The following is a 22,308-nucleotide window of genomic DNA, read 5'->3' on the forward strand; positions in this document are numbered from 1 at the left end:
TGGTTAAAATGTTGAAAATTTAATTTATAGCCAGAAATATCAGACTTGTGTTGAGTTTGGATGTTTTGTTGAGGAGAATGGATACCATATTTTATGGCTACCATTTTTTAATTTATATTGTTGACCAGTTTAAATTCGGCTGTTAAGCATGTGAATCGTCCGACATAATACCATTTTGAGACGATGGGTCACATATATTTTTTTAGTGTTTCTGCTTATCTATTGTTTCTTACACACCTTTGCATACATCTATCACTTAATTCTTTGTGAAATACTCTTCAACAGTCGTAACGTCACTTCCCTCGTAATGACGCATGGTAACTTAGTAACTGGCTCTAAACCATCGGAACAATGGCGGACGCCCTTATGAAATATTTCTCCGACGAGCTTAAAAGCGTTTCCAGAGGGAAAAAAACCATTATAAATCTGATCATGTTTTGAATCTTACACATTCTGATCACAAGACATATGAAAAGTTCTAGCCAGCATGAAGAATAAAAAGTAATGATTTTCTTTGTTAAGAACCACGATGACCGCCGTTGCTAGGCGACGTGACATCAGACTATTGAATCCTATAAGGGAGCAGACACAGGTGTAAGAGAAAGATCTGAACAAATGTGTATGAAATGTGCCAGACAAAGCAAGAAAGATAAAAAAAATAAGAAAAAAGAATTCTTTCTGTTGTTTTGTACCGTGGCCTTCGTAAACATGTCGCATGTGTTTATATAATATTATGGTCAAGTTATGGCTATTTATTTATTTATTCACTTACTTATCTATTTGGTTTTTCTATCTGTTTATTATAAAAAATAAAATAAAATAAAATAAAATAAAATTCCCTTTATTCATTCCCAAGGGAAAATTTGTCTTTAGGGTCTATTCCAAGGGAAGACTGGAATAACCCAGGCGTCAGCCGCAGAGCAGCGCCGCAAAGTGAGCTAGGGCGAGGTGACTTGCTCAAGGCCACACAATGCAGCGGCGGGTGATTGAACTCGGTACCTTTCGGGTAGGAAGCAAAGACGGTACCACTGAGCCACGCTGCCCCTTATATATTCATATGCATTTATTTATCTATTTAATTAATTATCTTGGTAGTTTCCCTTTACCGATATTGATTTGAAATTATATGTAAATGCATGAATCATATTGGCAATTCCTAAATTAAACCTTTGAATTGAATTGAATCGGTACCGTAAGTACGAATAGACACTCTGAAAACAATAACAAAGAGCAAAGTGATGTCAGTTTCACTCTCTCTCTCTATACATAATACAGTTGAACTTGATGACTACTTGCAGAGGCGGCTCGGTCTGTAGGCAATCTGGATCTTTGCTCTTTCTTTCAGTAGAAACGGAGGTTGACTGAAGCTTGGGATTGTAAGGGATTGTAAAAACTCTAACGATAATGTAAAAATGTAAATACTGAATTAATTTTGAGGAAATAGGCGTTTATTTCAGAAGATAATTTAATCAATTATGCAAATTCGAAGAAATGAAGGCAAAATGAAAAAAAAGAACATTGAATAAATTTGTGCTCAATTTATTTAATGATTTTTTAAAAGAACGCATTCTGGACAATTAAGCATGTTAACAACTTTTTTTTTCAAACCGTTAGAATTCATTTCCTTTTTCCTTTGTAACTGTATTTTGCAAGACTGGAACAAAAAAATAGATTTAAAAACCATCGACCTGTCCGGGTCAATCGGATTAATGTTGTCCTGGGGGGTCTGGATGGTTTTGCAGGGTTTGGTTGGCGACGGTGTTGTTATTGTTGATTCTGTAGTTGTTGATTCTATGGTTGTTGTTGTTGTTGTTGTTATTGTTATCGTCACCGTCGTCGTTGCGGATGCTCCTGTTGTTCTCTCCCTTGATGTTTATTTTTTCATCCTTATGGTGGTTTTTCATTTGTTAGTGGGTTTTTTTGGTTGCGGAGGTAATGTTTGTGTTGAATCGGAGGGTTGTGATTGTGGTGAAGATGGCGTTGTTTTCATTGTGGTTGTTTTTGTTGGTGCTGTTATCGTTGATGAAGATGATGTTGGTGTTTATGGTTTATGGGTTGTTGTTGGTGGTTTTATTGGTGTATTCGTTGTTGATTGTTTTTTTTGTAACCGGTTTTGTTGGTGGTGTTTCAGTTATTAGTGTTGTTTTGTTTTTTGGTTTTGGAGATGATGTTGGTGTTGAATAGGATGGTGGTGATTGTGGTGAGGATGGCGTTGTTTTCATTGTTGTTGTATTAGTTGGTGTTGTTGTTGTTGTTGATGGTGATGATGAGGATTCTACTGATAGTGGGGATATTTGGGGTGTTGTGATTGTTGGTGCTGTTGCTGATGATGTTGGCTTTACTCGTGGTTTTGAGGTTGATAATGGGGGTGTTATCGGTTGACTTGGTTTTACTCGTGGTTTTGATGTTGATGATGTTATTATTTCTGGATCTACAGGGGGAAACTCACAAATAAAGGGATGCTTTTTAATCATGCTCCAATACATGTCGGTGCATTGTAAAAGAAACCATTTCCCGGTTTCAGCCCGCAGAATACCACACCCCAGTGAATCTTTATAGTTCGGGTAGTGATAATTAACGTAATCTTGCGAAGTCCCATCCACCCATTTCGGTGTGAATCCAAATCGATTTACTGGAACCGATTGAATGCCAATCCATAAATGGGGATCATCACTATTTTTAACAATATTTTTCAATTCATCTTTCAGGAAGTTGTTGATTTTCTCCGATTTTGGCATTGCCAAATTGCCTCCAATGTCTAGACAGTGCGCATGGGCGTCCTGAAATGTTTTCAACTGGTGGATATCAAATATGTAACAACGGTCGCCGAAAACTTTGAGGGTTGTGTCTCCATGTAATTCTGTGGGACATCGTTTGACAACTTCATTTGCGAATGCTTCAGGTGGAACAGGGGAGGGGGAGATAGATAGAGCGAGAGAGAGAAAGACCAACAAAAAAATGTGGTTAATCGTTACATAGGCCTACTCAACTACATATAAAGCAAGGTTTTATAAAATTAAACCTAGATAATAAGTAGAAATAAAGTTTCGATTAGAGAACAATGGCTACGTGAAAACTTAAAATCGTTTACATACTGTTTACGTTTATTGAGATATATATATATATATATATATATATATATATATATATATATATATATATATATATATATATATATATATATAATAAAGATATATATATATATATATATATATATATATAATATATATAATATATATATATATATATATATATATATATATATAAATGGATTCACTCAAATAAATGGCCGAAACACATGTTTCTGTGGTTTCCACCCACGTCTTCAGTCGGCATATTATGCCCGTAGAATGATTATTCCATTTGAGATCAATGTTGATATTCTTGTATCTTTACTTCCGTTATGATGTTGACGAGAATCATTCTTTCTTCCGTGCAAACATTTATCAAATAAAAATCCTTAATTTTTCATTCCATGTGGTAGACATGACACATTCAAACACACTGGTGTGCAAAGAGCTGAATGATGTCAATTTAGTTCCGTCTATATTGATAAAATCTTAAAATTATAATTCCATATGGTATACGTGACACATTCAAACACACACAGGACAGATTCGTGTTGATTCTGAGGTCATCTACTCGCTATTTAATAGTAAATCGTGGTATAAAGTTATTATTATCTTTATTATCATTTTAATTATTGTCAATATAAATATTTATAAGTTTTAACTTACCAGATGAAATTAAAACGCTGATAAGAAAAACGAGTTGAAGAAACATCGTGATGAGCTCCTGTCGATTTCTAACACGAAAGTGGTTCGTGTCGAGTTTTATATTCTTATCATCAACGTTTAAAATGAGATTCATACAGTCAAAGCCGGACACCAGCACGGCGACAGAGGAGCTGACTTTCAAAACTTTACAAGTCGTCTTTTCAACATTCAGAGAGAACTAAGATTTATTTGTCATTTATTTAGTGACGTAAAAGGGGATAATTATGTTTTTTGCCTCATGGAACAATTAAACAGATCTTGAGCTTTTATATAACGCAATATCCACTACACGTGCTCAAAGTGATTTACAAGGGTTCCCTGGCCAACAGCAACACTTAACATGTAGGACATGACATGACGCTTGTTCGGCGACAGAAGTAGGGAGAGCCAGAGACTATTCTATTGGTTATTTGACACATCACTTTGATGGCAGCAGTCTCTTATGGTTCTCACACTACTACGTTATTACGATCGACCCAATCAGCAAAGTCCGGTCCGCGCTTGTGCACCGTCTCGAACACGCCCGGTAGCATCGTCACAACACACCGTTCAACTAGATGCTCTGCCGTTTCAGGTTCTTGCCCACATCGGGTACATGTGGGACAGGTGGAAAGTCCCCACTGATGAAGCGCACTTGTTGTTAGGCAGCTCCTCGAACGAAGCCGATTTGCAGCCACTCAGTGTCTCCTCTTACTGGTATCAAAGCCTGGCAACTTTTCACCAAGCTTAGAGGAGTGTACGTCCCCGCCCCCACGAGGGATTGAATTCGTCCAAACCGACTTCCATCTCGTATATGCATCTCTGTCCGTAGTCAGGGAAGCTGCGTACAAGGGTTGCCGGGACTTATTTCGGCTAGAAACTGGGGCGCCACTGGTATCGCCATTCCCTCTCTCTCGGATCGTATTCAGCCAGTTTACCGTAATCGTCTCCCTCCGGACATCGGGGGGCTGGATCGCTGCCATTATCGGGCCCCATTCACTAGTTGTTGCCAGCGTTCCTGACACTACGTGCATTGACTTGCAAAGTTTCACATCTACCTTCTCAACGTTTCTGCTTCTACCCCACACTGGAGTGAAATACTCCGCGGTGAAATAGCATAGTGCCAGGGCGGACGTTCTAAGGAGTGCTTGGCTAGCGCCCCAATTCGATCCCGCCAGCTTCCTCAAAAGACGGTTGCGGTTCTCTATCTTTCGGGAAACTCCTTCGAGATGCACCCGGTAGGTAAGGCTGCGGTCCAGCGTCACTCCTAAGTATTTTGGATGCGGCTCATATGGGAGTGGAGGACGTTCAGTTTACGGGTGTGCCATGCACTGCATAGGTGGAATGCAGTGGCCACGGTTTTTGAAGTGTTCATCTTCAGGTACCACTTGTCGAAGTAGGATTTGAGTCTGGTAACGCCCTCGCTGGGTACGCTCTCGAGACGGGTCCGCACTTTACTCTGAGTAACGAGTGCCCAGTCGTCCGCGTATCCCAGACCCTGGGAGGAAGTGTTCGACATATCAGTAATGTAAACGTTAAACAACATTGGCGCAAGTACCGAACCCTGAGGGACCCCATTCTTCAATTTCCTTACTTTACTGGTAGCGTCTCCCAGCGCGACGTGGAATTGATGGCAATTATTGTAACCTAAACCAACTGTTTTACGAATAAATTTGATTTTGAAAATTGTTTTTCTTTATTTTTGCTTTTTTTTCAACAACTTTTTTATTAATCGGCCGATTTCTTGATTTTTATATCATTGTTTATATCTCATTGAGACGAGATCAGTAATATACTTTGTATGTTTCAAAGGTAACTAGAACATGATTTGGCTTTTTTACCTATCAACCATGCCTGGATAATATATTCATCAAGGTGGTGACTGGTGAAGCAACTATCCTATGGCCGTCTTCTTATGCTTCAGCGAAGACTCAATGCATAGTTGACAGCTATTGACACGTGATCTGTCAGAACGACCAATCGTTGAAGGGTCAAGATGCTCAATAGCCAATCGTTCTTTGATAAAAAAAAACTCACGAGAACAACAGTTTGAAGTATGGTTATGGTCAGACCTATGAAATCGTTTCTGGGTGGAGTTTAGCCATGAGTGACTGTAGGAAACGAAAATGTGACTTCAGACATCAAAGGGTAGGCTTATATCATCAAAGGATGTCTACATGATTGACATGGCCATATAGGGAACTCATTATCTACTCCTCCAAAAATAATCTGAACACTTGAGGGTTAATCTACCGCCACCATCTATTCGTGTAGTCAATCGTCTTTGACCAATCACAGGCTCTCTGCTCGGTCAACCGCCAAGGTATTGCGCTTCTGTTTTGCAAAAAAATGTAACACCTGTTTGAGTAAGCCTAACAGCTAAAATCTAAAAGTAAAAAAATATAATTGTGAGGAATTTGAAATTCACCTTGCTGAAACCAGCTTGAAAAATGAGGAACAGTGGTCTTTTTTTTCAGAACAATCGGTTGAAAACCAACTTTTTTACGAATAAATTTGATTTTAAAAATTGCATTTATTTATTTTAGCTTTTTTTAAAGCAATTTTCTTAATTTATCGGCCGATTTTCTTGATTTTTATATCATTTTCACATCTGAATGAGACGAACACGTTGATGTAGTCATTTGATTCAAAAGAGTTTAAAACACAAATTTCGTAGCGGTTGAGACAGTGACGCAACCATTATATACAAACCTCGTGGTCCAGGCCACATGGCTTTTGGTGTTACACAACCACTCATCACTTTCGGTCAACCATGTCCTTTGAAGTGCACCGCCTATTTTCAAAATCAAAGGCTCGTATCGTTATGTTATAGCCTGATACCGAAATCCAAAAGGACTGGCAGTTTGCCGTCATTATTTGGTTTTTGTACCGCCTAGTGAGTTGTTGTTAGTAGAGCTCATGGAAACAAGTTATTTCATTGGTTGAACTATTGAATACAACTCACGATTTGTTTTCTTTTGAGGCAAAAGACTGGCATTTTGACGTCATTTTTTGGTCAGTATCTTTGGTCAGTATAACTTTACGAGGCCACGCTGACACTGACCAAAAAATGACGTCAAAATGCCAGTCTTTTGCCACAAAAGAAAACAAATCGTGAGTTGTATTCAATAGTTCAACCAATGGGACCACTTGTTTCCATGAGCACTACTAACGACAACTCCCTTGGCGGTGCAAAAAAAAATAATGATGTCAAAATGCCAGTCCTTTTTTATTTCAATATCAGGCTATAACATAACGATGGCTACGCACCGACCAAATAATGACGTCAAAATGCCAGTGTTTGGCCACAAAAGAAAACAAATCGTGAGTTGTATTCAATAGTTCAACCAATGGGACCACTTGTTTCCATGAGCACTACTAACGACAACTCACTAGGCGGTGCAAAAACCAAAAATGACGTCAAAACGCCAGTCTTTTTGGGTTTCAGTGTCAGGCTATAACTTAATGATGTCTACGCACTAACCCCCCAAATGCGTCATTAAAGAAGACGAAGATCACGGGGGTGGGGGGATGGGGGAGGAGGGGGGGGGGAAGGGAATAATTTTGAGTTGTAATCAATAGCCCAACCAATAGAATCCTTGAGCTTTTCTTACAACAACTCACTTTTCACTTTCGTCTGATGATCGTCGTCTTCTTTTGTGACGTAAAATTTTGGTCAATATCAGGCCTGAAGTTTGGAAGGCAATTTTTTCACTGTAACAATTGAAACAATAGGGTTCAACAGTCGTGACGTCACCTCCCTCGTAATGGCGCATAGTAACTGGTTCTAAACTATCAGAACAATGGCGGACACCATTATCTCCATCACCGCCCTTATGAAATGCTTCTCCGACGAGCATAAAAGTGTATGCAGAGGAGAAAAACATTATAAATCTGATCATGTTTTGACGTTTATACATTCTGATCACGTTCTAGCCAGCATGAATAATAAAAAAGTACCGAATTTCTTTGTTTAGAACCAAGTTGCTGGTTGCTGGGCGGACGTGACATCAGACTATTGAATCGTATTGCGCAGCAATTTTTTCACAGTAATGTTTGTTATCAAATAGAGCAGTACAAGAATGGTGTTTTTCATAACTGTATTGTTAAAGATCAACGCACACACTGCCACCTCTTCCGCCAACATAACTGATAAGAGTTATCGTTCGTAGATAAGAAAAATAGGTTCTGTTGTTTCGCATTATGTGATGTCGGTGAAACTTGAAGATTTTTTTCGTTTAATTAAGATATTTTATGTAGATTAATCTCAATTATTGAAGAACTTATTCGGTCACATCTTGTCGGCAACTTCCATTGAATTGAAATTATCAGACCGAAATAAAATTAAAAGGGAGCAGAGATATATGATAATAATGATTAATAATAATAATAATAATAATAATAATAATAATAATAATAATAATAATAATAATAATAAAATAATAATAATAATAATAATAATAATAATAATAATAATAATAATGAAGCGGGGGAAGAAAGTGCAGGCTCTATTAATACAACTAAGAACAAACCAAATCGAACGCCTAACATCGCTATTAACGATCTATCGCGGCAACAAAAAGAACTTAGGATCAGGATACAAAACACGAAAGACTCGGAAGAAATAATAAACCTGAAAACGGAACGAAACAAAATACTGCATTCAATTCGATCACTTACAATAAAACACAGAAACGAGGAATTAGACAAAAAAGTGGAAGACATAGAAAAGTCCAAAAATAACGCATCGTCTATGTTCAAAGCGACGAAATCTCTGAACCGAAAACCATTCGAGAACCCAAAACTACAGGATAAATTTGGCAAACAGACAACAAATCCCAACGATATCCTTGACATTGTAACTGACCACTTCCAGCAGAAATTTCACAAACAAGTCTCACAAATATCGCCCTTCTCAGGAAACCCTAGAGACCTAAACAACCGCATCACAACAACTGAAGTTAGAAATAGCATAAAGTGCCTAAACAATAACAGATCCCCAGGCGAAGATGAAATTCCCGCTGAATTGCTGAAATGCGGTACACTCTCCCTGGATCTGAGCATTGCAAACATAATGAACAAAACATTCTCAACACACAAAGACTGGGACATAAACAGCGGTGTCCTAATTACAATACAAAAACCAGGAAAAACGAAAGGACCCGTAAACAACCTGCGCCCAATAACATTACTGAATACCATAAGAAAAACACTGTCAACTATTGTCCTCAACAGAATTAGACCGAAAATAGAAAAATACCTATCACATAGCCAAAGCGGGTTTCGCCAAGACCGAAGCACATCGGACGTTCTATGGACACATAAATGGTTGGCAGCAAAGGCACTCAAAGAAAACATATCCATAACAATAACCGGAATCGATATGTCCGCAGCCTTTGATACGATCGACAGAGGAAAACTTTTGGAGATATTAACAGAAATAGTAGACGAAGACGAGCTCCGAATAATCCGATTTCTCCTCAGCAACACAAAGATACAACCAAGGATATACGGGGCCACAAAACAGACGCAGTTCGAAAGTAACATCGGGACCCCCCAAGGAGATAGTCTGAGCCCGATTCTGTTCACAATATACTTAGAACACGCTCTGAAAGAAGTTCGAAAAGTCATTCCAAAACCAACGACTCATATTGAGAATGCAATCCCTAGAGAAATCGCCTATGCAGATGATGTCGATTTTATTGGATCAACACCAGCAAATATAGACATCATACAAAATACCCTCATGAAATATAACCTCCAAGTCAATGCCAATAAAACCGAATTTACAACAATATCGAGGAACAAAGAGGAATGGAAAAGAACAAAGAAAGTCGGCTCACTAATTGGAGACACCGAGGATGTACAAAGAAGAAAACAGCTATCAAACGCCGCACTCAGTAAACTCACCAATGTATGGATTAGAGGTGACAAAATAAAGAGAAAAACCAAACTGAAACTGTACCATGCTCTTGTAAAACCGGTACTTCTGTATAACTGCGGCACTTGGGCGTTGACAAAATCCGAAGAAGAACATCTGGATGCCTTCCATCGCACACAGCTAAGAAGGGTACTGGACATCAAATACCCCAAAAAGATCTCAAATGAATCACTCTATAAGATCACAAAAGAAAGACCAATCTCCCTTGACATTTTACAACAACGATGGCAACTTTTCGGTCACATACTACGCAGGACAAAAACATACCAGCAAACCAAGCCATGTCGGGATACTTCCAAAAACACGGGAACCTTTTCAGAGGAAGACCGATCACAACACTCCCTGTGATCCTAAACAAAAACCTCACAACACTTGGACAAAGCATTAGTCTCATAACGGCAGGGGACCTTGAAAATCTGAGAACCCTAGCAGAGGACCGGCAATATTGGAGACACCTCACACAGGAAATACTGGAAACAGCCAAGGCGACCCGATCTTTCGGTCGAGACGCGAAAGGCATCTAAGTCAGTAAGTCAAGTCAATAATAATGGTGATAATAAATAATAATAAAATAATAATAATAATAATATAATAATAATAATAATAATAATATAATAATAATAATAATAATAATGATGATGATAATAATAACAATAATAATAATAATCCCATAGTCTCGGGTTCATTCCCCATTGGTGTGCACCTCTCATAGCCTTGAACTCACTCCCCAATGGTGTTCACCTCCCAAAGTCCCGGGTTCAATCCACATTGGTGTCCTCGTCTCATAGTCCAGTGTTCACTCCCCACTGGCATCAATATACAGTGGTTCTGTGTTTACTCACGAGTGTTATCCAACTCTAATAGCCCCAGGTTCACTCCCCACTGATGTCTACATCATATAGGTAATCCCGAGATTACTCCCCGCTTCATATCACGTGGTACTGTGTTCACTCCCCATATGTGTTCCCCTCCCATAGCCCCAGGTTTACTCGCACAGCCGGCGTTCACATTTCAAACTCCTGGTTTGCTCTCCACTTGTTGTAATATCTCTTGGTCTCTTGTCCATACGGTGATGCGTCTTGTGGTATGACACTCGCTTTCGGGTCGGAAGGTCCTGGGTTCCAGCCTCGCTCGGCGCATAGTTGAGTCCTTCGAAAAGGGTCTTTAATCACATTCTATAACCATACTCGGGTGTAAAATGAGTGCCTGGCTTTTAACAGCAGTGTCTCTAACCGGAAAACAAGTGTAATATCGCCTAACAGTCGTCATGTCTCGTTCTTTATATTCAGTGTTGCTGTTGGCTAGGGACCCCTTGTAAAGCGCTTGAGCACTAACGTGAATATTGCGCTATACATGTTTTTAAAAACAAAAAAAAAAACAAACAAAAAAAACAACCAAAGCTCAAGTTCCCACTTGTGTCTAAATCCCGTATTCTCGAGTTCATTCCCCACTACTGTTCACAACCCCGAGTCTCTCGGTTTCCTCCCCTCTAATATTGACATATTAAATAGTCCCTGGTTCAACATCCGCCGGTGTTCACCAATCAGAGTCCCAGGGTCAATGCGCACATTTCCTATGATAATGATGTTGTTCTAGTGAAACGACACGAGGGCCACGCCTCTTTATCCTCTGATCAGTTAATGAGCAAACTATTGCATTACAGCAGTTAGGAACAGCATGGCGGTTATAGAGCTCTTTTTGATTAAAAAAAAACATTACTGTGAAAAATTGATGTGCAATTGCTTCACTTATTACTGTGAAAAATTGCCTTCCCTTAAGAATATAAAGGTGACGGTTGTACTGACAGTTTACTGCGGGTCAATGATTGCAAGCACATTCCAAACAGCCCGTGACGGGATTGGTAATGTAGCCATCCAAATAACAGTCAAGTTCACATATGATCGATCGGCACGTTGTTGTGACAGCAGCTGTGGTTGTTGTTGTTGGGATAGTAGTAGCGGATTGCGTTTGTTTCAAAGTGGACATGGGTGGCTTTGCTGTTGATGTTGTGGGCATTTTTGTTGTCGGTGGTGTTAATTTTGATATTATTGTCGATGTTGGTGTTTTTGTTAGTGATGTCGAGCTTGATGTCGCCGTGGATGTTGTTGTCTGAGTTAGAATCGTTTTGTTTAACATTAAGTTTGTTGTCGTTTTTGGAGGCGCTATCGTTATAATTTCTTGATTTGTACGAGGAAACTCGCAAACAAAGGGATGCTTTCCATTCATGTTCCAATCGATGCTGGTGCATTCTACAAGAAACCATTTCCCAGTTTCGACCCACATTGTACCACACCCCATAGAACCTTTATAGTTCGAGTAGTAATAATTAACGTAATCTGTAGAAGTCCCATCCACCCAACTGGGTTCGAATCCAAAGGATCTTACTGGAATAGATTCAATGCCAATCCAGACGTCGCGATCAGTATTTTCAAAACCATTTTTCAATTCATTTTGAAGGAAATCGTTGATTTTTTGCGATTTCGGCATTGCCAAATTGCCTCCATTGTCTAGACAGTGCTCATGGGCGTCTCGAAATGTTTTCAACTGGTTGACTTCAAATACGTAACAACGGTCTCCGAAAACTTTGAGAGTTCTTTCTCCAAGTAATTCTGTGGGACATCGTTGGGCAATGTCATGTGAGAATGCTTTAGGTGGAACGGGGGGAAAGGGAGGGGGGGGGGGGAGGAGAGAGACACACAAAAAAGCTAAGGTTAATTTTTGTTATAAAGCAAGGTGTTGCGTCTATGTAGGAGAAGTGGCAAGTAGGTAGAGACAAATAGAAGTAAGAAAGTTTTCCCCAAAGACATAAGTCGTCTGGTACCTCTTTACCCTGTTATAGTTGGGTTAAAATTCCTGACAACTCGACAGATAGTAATAACATTTTGAGTTTAAAGAAATAGGTAGTAGAAGTGGTGGTAGATTTTGGCACGTTATATATCGGGATAGATTAGGTTCAGAAGGTAAGTATTAATATCCGTTAAAGCAGAAATACTTTAATGTAAATTGACAGAATAGCCTCACACAATAACACGTTAACACATAATTAAACAAAAGAATTATGGTACATTTTTAATAATCAATTAAAGTTAGGCTATGTGTAAGTTAATTTTTCATCCATTCACGGTCTGTTTCTCAATTTATTATTATTTGTTCCTTATCTATTTTGTAGAGGTTGGATGTGACTGGTGGGTACCTTCATTTGACTGGTAGTGGCCCCAGGGGTTGCTTTTGCTTGGTTAATTCATGGATTGGTTTCTTGGTCATTCTTTGGTCGTCCCAGTGGGACACTTGATAAGTAGTTATCCATCCATCCGAATAATTAACTCCATTTCCAGGTCCAGCTCAGTGTGCAACCAGATCAAGGAGTAACCAGATCAATGTGTGACCAGATCAATGTGTAACCAGATCAATGTGTAACCAGATCAATGTGTAACCAGATCAATGTGTAACCAGATCAATACGGAACCAGATCAATACGGAACCAGATCAATGCGTAACCAGATCAATGTGTAACCAGATCAATGATTAACCAGATCAATACGTAACCAGATCAATACGTAACCAGATCAATGTGTAACCAGATCAATACATAACCAGATCAATGCGTAACCAGATCAATGTGTAACCAGATCAATGTGTAACCAGATCAATACATAACCAGATCAATGTGTAACCAGATTAATGTGTAACCAGATCAATGTGTAACCAGATCAATACATAACCAGATCAATGTGTAACCAGATTAATGTGTAACCAGATCAATGTGTAACCAGATCAATACATAACCAGATCAATGTGTAACCAGATTAATGTGTAACCAGATCAATGTGTAACCAGATCAAGACGTAACCAGATCAATGTGTAACCAGATCAATACGTAACCAGATCAATGTGTAACCAGATCAATACATAACCAGATCAATGTGTAACCAGATTAATGTGTAACCAGATCAATGTGTAACCAGATCAATACGTAACCAGATCAATGCGTAACCAGCTCAGTGTGTAATCAGCTCAGTGTGTAACCAGCTCAGTGTGTAACCAGATGAATGTGTAACCAGATCAATGTGTAACCAGCTCATTACGTAACCAGATCAATACGTAACCAGATCAATGTGTAACCAGATCAATGCCTAACCAGATCAATGTGTAACCAGACCAATGTGTGACCAGATCAATACGTAACCAGATCAACGATTAACCAGATCAATGTGTAACCAGATCAATGCGTAACCAGATCATTGTGTAATCAGCTCAGTGTGCAACCAGATCAATACGTAACTAGATCAATGTGTAACTAGAGCAATGTGTAACCAGATCAATACGTAACCAGATCAATGTGTAACCAGCTCAGTGTGTAACCAGCTCAGTGTGTAACCAGCTCAGTGTGTAACCAGATGAATTAGACCCAGGGCCAATGCGCGAAACACTCCCTCCCCCTGGGGATTTTATGAGACCAGTTTTTTAAGTAAATATAATGTGTGGGCTTTCCATTTCTGGCCGGCTGCCAAAAAAAGTGTCATCTTCACAGAGTTAATGCCCTTGAAAGGTCATCAAGTGCGTTAAAATGAGCTTCCCACTGCCAAACTTTGAACTGCCATAGCTTCCTTAGTTTTCATCACACATGTCAAAAATTTGGATTGCACTGATGTATATAGACTATATTAGATAAATAATAACTAAATTCAAGGTTCAGAGTATTTAGTTCAGAAAAGTGAGTGGAGCAGGCACTTATGTTGGTAACAACAAGATATGAAGTGAGTAGAAAAGTGCCAGAAGACAATAGAGAATAAAAAAATTTTTCGCGGCGGTGGTGGGGTTTGAACCTGCGACCTTATTGGTACGACAACTCCGCCTGGCAGGTGAGAGCGTGGCTCTACCGTGTGAGCTATCCACGAACACAAAAATATTCGTTTCAAACCCAAAGTCATTTCTAGATCCCTCTCTCACCCACTTCTTGAGATCGCCGATTCGTTCACCACCATCGCGAAGTAATTTTGACCAGCAGTTAAGCTTAATAGCCAATATTCTCATCACAAACATATAACATAGAAACGATTGAGACATTGAGTGGAGCAGGCACTTATGTTGGTAACCAGATCAAACCCCACCACCGCCGCGAAAAAAAATTTTATTCTCTATTGTCTTCTGGCACTTTTCTACTCACTTCATATCTTGTTGTTACCAACATAAGTGCCTGCTCCACTCACTTTTCTGAATTAAAAATTCACCCCATACACCGGAGCATACTCAATGTCTCAATCGTTTCTATGTTATATGTTTGTGATGAGAATATTGGCTATTAAGCTTAACTGCTGGTCAAAATTACTTCGCGATGGTGGTGAACGAATCGGCGATCTCAAGAAGTGGGTGAGAGAGGGATCTAGAAATGACTTTGGGTTTGAAACGAATATTTTTGTGTTCGTGGATAGCTCACACGGTAGAGCCACGCTCTCACCTGCCAGGCGGAGTTGTCGTACCAATAAGGTCGCAGGTTCAAACCCCACCACCGCCGCGAAAAAAATTTTTATTCTCTATTGTCTTCTGGCACTTTTCTACTCACTTCATATCTTGAGAGTATTTAGTATGTATGAACTTCAAGGATGAATTTTAAAATATTAAAATTTTCAAAAAAGTTTCACAGACACTGTTATATAACTTTAGAACATTACATATTTCTATATACATCAAAGAGAAAGTGTTATAGCCTGTGTATAGCTAGACCTAAATCTAAAATTTCGTAAATTTTTATTCACTAGTTTTGAAGATATTGGATATTTTGTGATTGTACTGTTGACAGAGCAGTTATTCCCCTTGGTGGATTAGAGAAAGGTTTATAGCAAAATAAAAGCAGTTTATTGTAATATGACAGGAGAAATTTGGTACTTAGGGATCATTTTTAATTACATCAGCCCAAGGAGAGATGGGGAGGGGGGGGGGGTCACATCTAGTCTGACTCTGGTTTGGGGGGGGGGGGGGGTCCGGTAAGCATGATGCTCACTCACTTTTTTAGGGTAAGGTCCAGGTAAACACTGAAATCAGCTTTTCAGTGTCAGCTTTGCTGAAATAACTATTTAAAAAATAAGGGTTTGCAGTTCTTGTCATAAGAAAATATTATAATGCGAATTATTAGATTCACCATTGGTACTTATGAAAGGAAAAAAGTAACACTAAACTGTTGATGTCTATAATGTACCCTAACATTCAATTTGTCTTTCTGTGAGAACAAAGTTGTGTTGACATGAAATATGAAAATTCTGCTTTGTGTTCCACTGTTTTCATTCATGTGTCCCTTCCCATATTTTTCTATAGTTTCGGTTTCAGGTTAGTCTTTGTTTGTTTATTGGCCTTTTTAGGGCGCTAGCACCTCAAATAGGTTATATCAATATCAGCGCCCAAATGTACGTTTAGTCAGAGAGACCAAAATAGTATATCCTCTTCAACACCCAAAAGAAAACAACATGCTTCAATTATTTTTTAAAAACCTATGACTAATGAGGGTTAGTCTTTGTGCTTGCCTATTGCCTGTTTTCATATTATAACTGATAAAAGCTGACATCATATAAGTACGTCCATAAGTAAGTCCATAAAGCCTGCTACATATATTAAGATAACACCAACTAAGATGAAAAGCATCATATTGTTGGTTTTCTTTAAATGATAGAACGCTTATTAGATGGGAAAATGTGAAAGATGCTGATATCTATAGTATACCCTATCATTCGATTTGTCTTTCTATGACAACAAAATTGTGTTGACATGAAAATTCTGCTTTGTGTTTCACTGTTTACATTCATGTGTCCCTTTCCATATGTTTCCTTTTCCCTTAGACATGACCTAAGATAAGAACTCTTTCTGTATGCCTCACCCAAAATTAAATAATTCATCATTGATTAGTTGTCTTACTAGACTAGCCAGCTCTTTTTTATAAAATTTGATTTCAAAATGGCTAGCGGGTATAGTAATCCTCCCCATTGTTAGAGTGTCGATTGTTCCTAACCTTTTTCTTTCTTTTTTTTTAAATTTCAGAATGAAATAATATGACAAAATAAATTGACATTATAAGCTCACATCAATATTTTAACTCATCAACTTGATTGTGTAATGGCTTCCGAATGGACAGTGAAGAAAAACAGTGGTGTTTATTCATTATCCCAATTTAGCAAATCACGGTTTCCTAAAAACTTTTACAGAGGAGGCATGGGAAAATGTTCAAATAGTTAAGATAATTCGACTTGAGAGTGATGACATCAATGTAAGATGTGCACACATCTGTGACAATCTTCCAGATCACCCAGGTCAAGAACATGGCTTCCATCGTCATTGTTTGAAAAGTTTCACTAGCCTGAAATATGTACGGCTTGAAAAGAAAAGAAAACTGGAATCCAACAGTAATGAAGATAATAGTCTTAAAAGAAGATGTGTTGAATCACTGACAGGACCTTGCTTTCCAGATGAATGTATCATTTGTCAGCAAAAAGAGAAATATGTAAACAGAAGAAAAGATAAGCTTGTAAAGTGTCAAACAGAGTCTTCAAAATCTTCCATATGTGAAGCTGCCCATTTCAGAGGAGATAGCCACTTGATAGGGTTGACAGAAAATTATTGTCTGATATCACGTGAAGCAAAGTACCATGAAAGCTGCAGGAAGAAATTGACTCAAAAAGATGCTCGTCATAGTAAAATAAGTTCCAACAAAACGAAAACATTGAAAATTACAGCACAAAGAGATATGTTTGGCCAGTTGCTCATGTTAAGCCAGTATCATAACATTGATCTTCGTAAAGTGATGTGCTATCCACTAAGCCCAGTTCCGTGGGCTTTAGCAACAAGTGATGGATCTTTCTTGAAGACAAACAAAGCTACACTTATGAATAGAATGGAGAAATATGAAATTGCTGACTCAAGAATGAATTTCCTGACAAGCATCTACATTGTTGATGGCAATGCAGTTCTCCAAGCATTGGTTTCATTACTAGAAACATTTGGTGAACTGGCTCTGAAACTGTTCAGCACACTCCCAAAGTCTACAGACCTTCTTTTCATTACAGACAGATACCTCGAGGATTCAATAAAAGCAACAGAAAGATCTCGAAGGGGTGATTCTTCAAATAACACTTTTCTTATTGGAGGACCGTTAACAAAAGTGCCAAGCGACTGGAAGCTAATTTTACAAGAATGGGAGTCAGACAAATACGCATCAAAACTCCAAGGCAGAAACATTTTCTTTGCGATCGAAAACACATGTGTACAGCTGAGCAGTGAGAATGGAATAACCACAGACTCTAGACCAATGCCTGAGCTGGATTGCAGTCACGAAGAAGCTGACACCAAAATTATTGTTCACTGTACATATGCAGCTCAACACTCAAGGAAGAAATTGTTGTAAGATCACCAGATACTGATGTCTTTTTGTTGCTTTTGGTATTTGCAAAGAAAATTGAAGTCCCTTTACTTTTTGACACAGGTTCAGGGGAAAACAGAAAGTTTCTCAACATCACAAACCTTTCTAGCAAATTATCACCAGAAATAAGTGATGCTATATGTTGGGATTTCACAGTTTCACAGGTTGTGACACTACCAGCTGCTTTGCTGGAAAAGGAAAAGTACGTCCATTTGCTCTATTGACAAAACACCAAGATTTCACACACTTATTTTCTGAATTGGAAAATCAAGAAGTGCTACATCAAGATGTTTTATCAAAGCTTGAAAAGTTTATGTGTCTAATGTATGGAGACAGCAGAGCAAATGATGTCAACAAACTAAGAGCTGATACGGTGAGAAAAAGATTCACACCTTGAGATGACAGACCCTTCTCCCACTGTAAAGGCATTGATTTGTTCCAGCTCCCTCCCTGTAAGAAAGGTCTACTGATGCATAGCAAGAGAGCAAACGTTCAAGCAATGTGTAACCAGATGAATGTGTAACCAGATGAATGTGTAACCAGATCAATACGTAACCAGACCAATGTGTAACCAGATCAATGATTAACCAGATCAATGTGTAACCAGTTCAGTGAGTAACCAAATCAATGATTAACCAGATCAATGTGTAACCAGATAATGTGTAACCAGATCAATGTGTAACTAGACTGTGAATATATAGATAGAATGCGCTTGGCCAGGGAGTTCACAACATTGCCATCCGGAAGTATAACGGACCAACACGCAAACTATGTGTAACCATGAACTTTTATAGTCTGGTTAATACAGTTTAGTGAGAACAACTCACAAACGCGGATGGCAAAAACAATAACAAAGACCTGAGTGACGTCATCTTCGAACTATCTATAGGAGCAAAACTTTGACAAGTTGCAAAGCCTTGTTTTCCGTATGAGCAGTGAGTAGAGCTCATGGAAACAAGTTATTTCATAGGTTGAACTATTGAATACAACTCACGATTTGTTTACTTTTGTGGCAAAAGACTGGTCTTTTGACGTCATATTTTGGTCAGTGTCAGGCTATGACTTTACAATGGCTACGGTCAGGCTATATGTAAACGATGGCGACGGTCCAACACATGAATGTAAAATGACCAGTTAGACGTGAACAATATTACTCAAGAAGGTTCGATGCTTCCTACGAGTGAACTAAACTCACAAATCACACACCTCATCAGAACAACCAGTCACAACGCTAAGATTAATTATGCCAGTCCAGTGTGTTTCGGCCTTACATTTTGTCCATGCAAAAATATACAAAAATACTATCTTTAAACGTAAACTAATAGATAGTATGCGCTAAGCTAAGAAGCTCACAACATTGCCATCCGGAAGTATAACGGACGAACAAACAATACTGTGTAACCTTGGAAGTCATATATAAGTTATATAAAAACTCTTTAACTTTTGTTGTTTTTATTATAATAGCCTTTACCGTCAAAAGAAAAGATTTTTAAGTTTAACTTACCAGATGAAGTTAAAACGCTGATAAGAAAAACGAGTTGAAGAAACATCGTGCTGAGCTCCTGTCGATTTCTAAAACGCAAGTGGTTCGTGTCGATTTTTGTATTCTTATCATCAACGTTTAAAATGAGATTCATACAGTCAAAGCCGGACACCAGCATGGCGATAGAGGAGCTCACTTTAAAAACTTGACAAGTCATTTTTTCACTATTCCGAGATAACTGAAATTTGTTTGTCATTTATTTAGTGACATAAAGGGGGATAATTATGTTGTTTGCCTCATGGAACAATTTTTAGAATCGTGATCTTTTTTTAATTTGGAGAATAAAGATTATTATTATTATTATTATTATTATTATTATTATTATTATTATTATTATTATTATTATTATTAATATTATTATTATTATTATTATTATTATTATTATTATTATTATTATTATTATTATTATTATTATTATTATTATTATTATTATTATTATTATTATTTTTATAACGCAATATCCACTAAACGTGCTCAAAGCGACTTCTTTACAGGGGATACCCTGGCCAACAGCAACACATAACATGTAGGACGTGACATGACGCCCGTTAGGCGATATTACATTTTTTTTTTGCGGACAGAGACAACGGTGTTAACAGCCAGGTACTCATTTCACACCTGAGTACGGTGAGAGAATATGAGTAAAGAGCCTTTTCCAAGGACTCAACTATGCGTCGAGCGAGGCTCGAGCCCAGAACATTCCGATTCGAAAGCGAGTGTCATACCACAAGACCACTTTGCCGCAATACAATGAGTATTTTTTAAATTTCCAATTTTTTTCTAGTGATTTTGAGGTGACCAATAGGCTTAGGGGGTCCCGATAGCTCGATTGGTAGAGCACTCGTTTCACACGCAACATGACCGTGATCGATCTGGGGTCCCTGTCACAGTAAAGATTGTTCACAATTTCCTTATTAATTTTTATTTTAATAAGAACTGAATTCATCTCACTCCAGTTATATTTCGGTAGGCTTAGAAAAACTTTACCTTCTACTATTCGATCATCTTTCCTTTTATAGCCTTCCCTCGAATTAATATCAAATTAGTGAATACTTTTCGTTCTACATTCTGTCACGTAGCCACTTATTATAAAAGCTGATAGGTCTAACATTTTACACTCACTTCTCTCTACAATCTATGCCGGACGGCCAGCCGCTCCATTCTTCATATATATTTGAAGATTTTTATCTTTTGGTACTTTGTGGATATTTTTATCTCCACCATCAAGACACCGTAGCTTTTACCTTTGATAGTGCAATCTTCGACAGATCAAGAAACCTTACAAACCAATTCAACACTTCTCATCTGCCTGGAAGTGGAGCCTTACAAACCAGATATTATATTGTCATAAGTTATGTAATATCTCAATCTTTCTATTTGTAACGGCCGTAATCCCTATTCATCTCATTAAATTAAATTTCATCTTTCTTTTTATTTCATCTTAAACAAATCGTTAATTGTTTTTTATTTATAGTAACTAGTAAATTCTGGGGCCTTATTCTGCATATCTTTATGCATAGTCGAGTAGCTCTTTACTCACTTGGGACCATGACAGTCCCGTCGAATTTTTTATTAACACAGGCAATTTGCTCACTTGGCATAACAAAGGGCGCTTCATGTTCACATCAGACGTTTTTTTTTTTTTTGATGGATTTTATCTATATTCCTTCATGGAATTCCTCGGGGATGCCATCTCACTGTGACAACATGGGTGATTCCTGTTGACGTCTGATGGTTGTTAGATGGATTGTTTGTATTCCTTCATGGAATTCCTAGGCGATGCCATCTCACTGTGACAACATGGGGGATTCCTGGTGACATCTGACGGTTGTTAGATGGATTGTTTGTATTCCTTCATGGAATTCCTAGGCGATGCCATCTCTCTGTGACAACATGGGGGATTTCTGTTGACATGTAACAATAGTTTGATGGCTTGGCTTATCTATAGAAAGAACGAAATTGATGTCACTCAGCTCTTTGTTATTGTTTTTAGCCAGCCATTTTTACGCGTAGTTATCACTAAATTCTACCAATCAGACAATCAGACTATAAACGTTCAAAGGTCACATAGTGTGTGTTGGTGTGTTGGTGCGTTATGTCCGGCTGGCGGTCATGAGTTTTTTTGGGTTGTTGTTTTTTGTTGTTTTTTTTAAAATGATAAACGCATTATTCCTTCATGGAGTGCCTAGGGAAGGTGTATTATTTTTAAACCCGAGAAGTAGCATCTAATATAAACGTTCCATCCACACCATATGACCTATTTCACATATCTAATCAAATGACAGATCAACCTCACTCGGAAAAAAAAGCCAAACACATTTTAAGAAATTTTGGTCCGAAAAACTGACTCCTCAAATATTGATCGATGAATATTACAACTTGGCAAATCTCTCAAACCCGAGACTTAGTTAAAGACGTTCTCGAAGTTCCAGTTTTAATTTTTAATATGTGTTTGTTTGTTTTTTTCAAAACACGGCAAAAGTGGGTGACACACTCTTTGTATATTTATAAATAATTAGATAGAAGATAAGATCTGATGTCGGTTTCTAAGTTAAACAATTACAAAGCGAGATAAGGTTGGACCAACGTGTACATTTGTGTAGGTCTGACATCCGAACGCCCTTATGGGCCTAGTATAGCATTGTTTTTTTTATGGACAATAATT

General features: G+C 38.2%; 2 protein-coding genes across 2 annotated transcripts; both read right to left on the reverse strand.

Annotated features, from left to right (window-relative positions):
- Positions 1-1,430: 1,430 nt before the first annotated feature.
- On the reverse strand, positions 1,431-3,855 carry LOC144980799 (uncharacterized). Its single transcript, XM_078928609.1, has 2 exons — positions 3,738-3,855; positions 1,431-2,896 (listed from the first exon to the last, which is right to left on the reverse strand). The coding sequence occupies exons 1-2, from the start codon at positions 3,781-3,783 to the stop codon at positions 2,049-2,051; spliced, it is 894 nt and encodes a 297-aa protein (XP_078784735.1). The 5' UTR covers positions 3,784-3,855; the 3' UTR covers positions 1,431-2,048.
- A 6,458-nt stretch (positions 3,856-10,313) lies between these two features.
- On the reverse strand, positions 10,314-19,703 carry LOC144980800 (uncharacterized). The gene is made up of 2 exons (XM_078928610.1): positions 19,605-19,703; positions 10,314-12,341 (listed from the first exon to the last, which is right to left on the reverse strand). The coding sequence occupies exons 1-2, from the start codon at positions 19,648-19,650 to the stop codon at positions 11,515-11,517; spliced, it is 873 nt and encodes a 290-aa protein (XP_078784736.1). The 5' UTR covers positions 19,651-19,703; the 3' UTR covers positions 10,314-11,514.
- Positions 19,704-22,308: the final 2,605 nt, after the last annotated feature.

Source organism: Berghia stephanieae, chromosome 10 (genome assembly GCF_034508935.2).
Source record: "Berghia stephanieae isolate SIO BIC M18660-M18661 chromosome 10, UCSD_Bste_1.3, whole genome shotgun sequence".
NCBI lineage: Eukaryota > Metazoa > Mollusca > Gastropoda > Nudibranchia > Aeolidiidae > Berghia > Berghia stephanieae.

Bases quoted from the DNA above. Each gene is read 5' to 3' on its own strand.
- LOC144980799 (XM_078928609.1), bottom strand. From the start codon at position 3,783: ATGTTTCTTCAACTCGTTTTTCTTATCAGCGTTTTAATTTCATCTG. The intron at 2,897-3,737 runs GTAAGTTAAAAC...TTCCACCTGAAG, and splicing joins CAGCGTTTTAATTTCATCTG to CATTCGCAAATGAAGTTGTC.
- LOC144980800 (XM_078928610.1), bottom strand. From the start codon at position 19,650: ATGTTTCTTCAACTCGTTTTTCTTATCAGCGTTTTAACTTCATCTG. The intron at 12,342-19,604 runs GTAAGTTAAACT...TTCCACCTAAAG, and splicing joins CAGCGTTTTAACTTCATCTG to CATTCTCACATGACATTGCC.